Genomic DNA, 5,726 nt, shown 5'->3' on the forward strand with positions numbered 1-5,726 from the left:
TGTGTGTGTGTGTGTGTGTGTGTGTGTGTGTGTGTGTTGGTGAGCTGCTACTTCTTCCCTTCCCTCTGATGTTAAACCCGCGCTAAGTGATCCTCTCTCAGAGAGGCCAATTAGGCCGAGGCTTGACTGTGGGAAGAGGAACTTCCTAAAAGAATTAAGCAAATCTTCTAACGTCTAAGAAGAGTGTGTGTGTGTGGTAGTGTGTGTGTGTGTGTGTGTGTGTGTGCGTGTGTGCATGCATGAATGTATACGTGTGTGTGTGTGTGGGAGAGGGGGGATTTGCACATGGAAAGGCTTTTTGAGGATTTTAAAGATACAGGAACATTCATGCATTAATGTAATGCAGGAAATGCCGTATTGAAATGCATGCATAACTTAATTCTCAGACTGCTGCTGGAATGAGGAGAGGGTAGTGCTGATGGTGAGTTATGGCTTGAGTGCAAGTGTTGGAACCAAATAAATTAGAATCACAGAACCACATTTACATTTACTAAAGGAAGACAAGCCAGTTTCCTAAAGACTATGTTTTCTGAATGAAAACAGGTCACAGGCATGTTTCTCTGTGGTGTCAACATGACTGGTCTTCACAGTGAAGACCAATGATTTCTACTTCCCCCACACAGATAGAGAACCTCCATCCTCCCCCATGTCTGGTCTTCACGTCTCTACCACTTTTAATCAAAAAGCCCTACGATACCAACTACAATACACCATTATCATAATCTTTCTGGATTTTTGTCTTTACCTCTCACTTCTGTTGGGTATTGTGAGTAAAACATAAATCTGGCTATATTTCATTACTACAGGACCAATCCACAAAAGCACTGCAATGCTAACGCTTTAGACTAACGACCACGTCATTTTTAAATGATGTAAACATCAATACATTAAGATCAGGAAAGATTCAAAGACTAAGTAAAAAAGCCAAAGAATCTGACCAAGCATTCAATGACAACTTTCATTACTTGATTATTATTATTTTCATTTATTTTTTTATACGCAATGGACACATTTTGGTGGGTATTTGTTTGATCCCCAGCACTGACAAACACAGAATCAACACTAACTCCCAATACCTTGGCCATCAGGAACAACTCTATTTGCCAGTCCGTAGGCAAGAGCCTCCTGCGCTCCGATTGGTCGTCCAGTCAAAATCAGGTCGAGGGCTCGTGACAGACCAATGAGACGCGGGAGCCGCACTGTGCCTCCGTCAATCAGAGGAACTCCTGAAAGAAGAGATGTTCAGTGTAACATATATGTCTTTGGTACGTGTTATATCACAGTCATATACAAATACATATGGCACAAAGAGACTGAGATAGTAGAGTATCCAAAATATGCTCTTACCTAGACCAGGGCATATGTCCTAATTTAGACTAACAGTCCTCTCACACTAAGACTTAAAAGGTGATTTATCTAGCATTTGATTAGTTGGTCAGTATTAGTTTTTTTCCCAAAAGAAAGAACAAAATATTCTCTTGTTTGAATTTCTCAAACGTGAGCTTTTGCTAAAGTTTTCTGTTTGACATTATTGTAAATTGAATAAATTTAGGCTTTGGATAAAACAAAAAATTACAAAGATGTCACCTTGGGCACTAAGAAAAGTTGATGGATTTCTTGATTTTGCAGCATAACCCCTGTCTAACCCATAAATCAAACATTATGGATATTGAAAATAGTTATTAGTTGCAGCCCAATGCTGGGCCGCTGCTCTATCACATTTGGAAATTTCAATTCAAATGAAAAATATAGCCAGAATGTGGGGGAGTTTTCTAAAATTACCTTTAGACACACATTTGGATTATTTAACTGTAAAAAGGAAATCTCGGCCACTGTGCCAGTGTATTAGGTTCAGTTAAACTGTGTGAAAACAGCCAAAGAAACCCTTAAATACACATAATATACTGCTGGCATTAATCTAGGTTACAGCTGTCATGGGAACAAAGTTTTTGAAACCATTTTACTCCTTAACTGTAACTGCTTTCTTTCAGTCAGTACATGAAAACTCCTCCTTACTCTTAGTCTCACTGGACACATTTGCATTATTACTGGGTGTACCAGAGAGAAAGGAGGGACAGGAGGGAGAGAGAAACAAGAGCAGAGAAAGTGCACTGCAAGGTACAGTAAGCTTCTGGCAACTGTCCTAATTTCTAAATAGCACCAGCTGGAACTGGCACACTTTCTACTTTACGGCGTTCAAAGTTCCTCAATCCCGACTCCCTAATTCCTCCAAGTCGCTGATTCTATTTGACCACCCTTTATTGAGAGCACATGTGTCAGGCATGTTTTCATAACCCCAAATCATCATGCGAGCTTTCAGGGTACGCCCCCCCCCCCCCACCCCATTCCTTGGAGAGTCGTGGAATTACTGTGATTCAAATAAATTAAATTGGAATACATGGAATACCAGTGGTAATACACGAGCGATGAATCCAGGGGCCTGGTTTGGGTTCAGACAGTCGGCACATATGGCGCTCTGACAGACTGAAGACTGTCATTAGGTGGGGGGGGTGTTACACTGTCTGCAATTTCTAGATTTCACTCAATTTTTCAGTCATCCGCCATTACAGGAGTGTATGCTACAGAAATGTAAATTACAGAGTGAACGGCTGAGCACCCTGAGCCGATGAAACGCAACATAAATGACAGTTGAATTGCTTTTGCAGAGACTCTTGCAGCATAAGTGTATGTGTGTGTGTGAGGTTCAAGGTCTTTTCAATATTGACTAAGACAACTGAGTGTTTCAGCCTGGAGGTTTTCTGCTGCGTGGAGCTTTGTGCACCCCACAGAACTATACACCATAACATGCACAAGGGCATTCCTATATAAGTGTACACACACACACACACACACACACACACACACACACACACACACACACACACACTGAACTCAAGTCAGTCTATTACTTTTAGATAATAAAACCATTTTTGCCATACTTAACCATTTCAACATTACCATCACTTTTAGCTTTTTCATCATTTATCCATTACTTTTAGCTAACGGTTTAGACTTCTCAACAAATCCCATTCAATTTTTGTTTGAATTTTATTAGCTACTCTATAGTCTTTCCTGCAGAATCATTCCTGTAATCCTCAGCAACAGATGGTTGATTAGTGCATAGAGCTCCTCTATGTTGTGTCCAGCAATATCGCTTTGGATCACAACAAAAGCAAGAAAGAGGAAGAGAAAGGAATGAGAGAGAGAGAGCGCGAGAGAAAGAGAGAGACACACAGGAGGCTGGCTAGGAAACAGTGAGAGGAAGACAGAGCCTGACTCTATTAAGGATAGATAAAGAGCCAGGTTGACCTCCCGTCTGTCTTTGGTGCTGCTGTTGGCACCATCGCTATCAGCAAACGGAAGGATCTCCCTTCTTATCCACAGCACTCGTCTCCAGCACCTCCAACCCTCACCCTCCTCCCTCTGTCTGATAGTTCCGTCTCTGATGTGTCCTGTTTTCGGGAATTTACACAAGACCTGCGCTTTGTCCCACATGAATGGGAGCCGAGGGGTTGGAAGCCACTCATTGAAGTAGTTTTAACTCAAAAGGAATGTTTGGCTTGAAAGAAGATGGCTGAGGCAGTGGCTTCTGATCCCCTATTCCAAGTTTCATAGAGGAAAATGTTTGGCAGTGATCCTGATACCAGATAATCAGTTAGTGTCCGCAAAACAAAAACGTTGATTTGTCATTGTTGTTCTGCAGTAATGAGTTAAACATTTGGAAAGGAGCCCTCTGCCTTCTTGTTCAAAGCAGATAAGCCCATTGTCAAGACTGCAGCTTGTTATTAACAAGGTTAAACATGAGTCAGTCAAGCCTATTGTTTAACAACTAGATATAAGAGGTGGTTTTCTTCCTGCATCATAGGGCCATCACAGCTTATCTGACCGACGTGTAGGACCTTGTAATTTATCTACGTGCTACAGAGTTGGACATAATGTGTTGGCCTGTGATCGCAGCACAGTTTTTATCATCTTCAATCAGCATTCATTTGCCAAACATGAAACAAAGAAATGACACTTGAAATGAGGTTAACGTGCTTTATAAGCTGTTTGCATAGGTACATATTTTGGTATATTATAAGCCCATCTTTGTCTTTAAATTACAAGCATCTATTCAACCAGGCAGCAGTTTTTTAATACAGAAAAGAAGACGTGGGTTCAAGCCCCATTATTAACCCTGCTGAATTGAAAGATGAAGACACAGAATCCCCACCAGCTAAAAGACTGCTGCTCTGTAGCTGCCTTCTGTGAACTCATGGGGACTTGGGAGGCCTACGCGACATTGGTATCAAATCCGACAGGAGCAGATCACATTCCACAGGACATCACATATCCAACATCTACAGCTACTAATAACCTGAGAACACGGTGTTAACACAACCCACTGAGGTGTTCTCGTTTGCTGCTGGTGCTGCTGGCATCCTCGCCACATCAAAGTAAAACCAACTACAATGGCCTCCCATGAGGGTAATGCGATTAAGTTTGATGTGGATTAACGATTTCCGGATAACTCCATTCTAAATGGACAGAGGGAAAAGAGCAGACCTTCAGTCGGAAGTGCACTTTGAAATACTCACTAGGAATGAATGAAAACCGCTGCATTGGGCTGGGTCAAACATGAGTGCTACGCAGTTAAGTTGATTTCATGTATTTAGCCCACTGAGTTAATACCAGGGCTTTGTATTCTTTAGCTTGCAGAGCACCATTATACAAGACCACCAAGGCTGCAAACGGGGCCTTAAATCAGGAAAACTGCAGAGGACATGAAGCACCTTGTAAGACCAAAAAACATAATCACACGGAAATTTAAACATACTCAGATCCTATCTAGAACCCAATCTCTCCCAAAGGCACTCGATTTTAGGTATAAAGTTGTAATGTTTTTGTGTTTTTAAAAAGTAGATTTTTGTGGGGCATTTTAGGCCTTTAATTCCACAGGACAGCTGAAAATATGAAAGGGGAGAGAGAAAGGGAATTACATGCAGCAAAGGCCCGCAGTTTGGAGTCAAATCCACGGCCGCCGCGTCGACCACCTCTCTATCTCTCTATCCATCTATCTATATATATACACAGATATATATATATATATATGGGCGCCCGCTCTACCAATTGAGCTTACCCGGCCACGAGGTACAAAGTTTTAAATGATTCTAAACATGATTGTCTTTAGATTGATAAAAAGCTATCTGTAACGGTCTAAAACAGTATCCATATCTAGCCAAGAATTTATCCCCTTACAAAAATGTTGACAACTGCTACATCTATTCACTAAAAAGAAACCTCAAGTTCCCAAAAAAGTATTTTTATTTTTTAATGATAGTTTTTGGGCCATTTTTAGGCCCTTATTTGACAGGACAACTGAAGACATGAAAGGGGAGATGAGAGGGGGAACGGCAGCAAAGGGCTGTAGGTTGGAGTTGAACCCGCTGCGTCGAGGAGTAACCCTCCATACATGGGCACCCACTGCTGTATTTTTAAGCGAGATGATGTTATCACTGGACTATGTCACTCAGTTTCAAACTCACTGAGCAGGTGTTTGAATTGGCCGATTTTATGTCAGCTTTGGACGGAGGTTTGACTTTGATTCAACATGTGGCTTCTTCTTTTTTGGCACTCTTGGTCTGTCCCTCATTCAGGTATTAGACAGGACTTAAAACTGAAGAAGAAAAAGGGAGAAGACACTGACTTGATTTGTGTGTGTGTGTGTGTGTGTGTGTGTGTGTGTG

At 41.5% G+C, this 5,726-nt stretch overlaps 1 protein-coding gene across 3 annotated transcripts in view; it reads right to left on the bottom strand.

Annotated features, from left to right (window-relative positions):
* The window catches only part of zgc:101569 (carnitinyl-CoA dehydratase), a 51,966-nt gene that overhangs the window by 34,380 nt on the left and 11,860 nt on the right, over positions 1 to 5,726 (bottom strand). For all 3 annotated transcript variants that reach the window (XR_004327490.1, XM_032503864.1, XM_032503863.1), the window contains exon 5: positions 1,077 to 1,226. Coding sequence is in view for 2 of the 3 variants with exons in the window: in XM_032503864.1 (XP_032359755.1) it covers positions 1,077 to 1,226 (150 nt within the window). In the remaining variant the exon portion in view is untranslated. The remainder of the gene's footprint in view (positions 1 to 1,076; positions 1,227 to 5,726) is intronic.

This window comes from Etheostoma spectabile, chromosome 22 (genome assembly GCF_008692095.1).
Source record: "Etheostoma spectabile isolate EspeVRDwgs_2016 chromosome 22, UIUC_Espe_1.0, whole genome shotgun sequence".
NCBI classification, from domain to species: domain Eukaryota; kingdom Metazoa; phylum Chordata; class Actinopteri; order Perciformes; family Percidae; genus Etheostoma; species Etheostoma spectabile.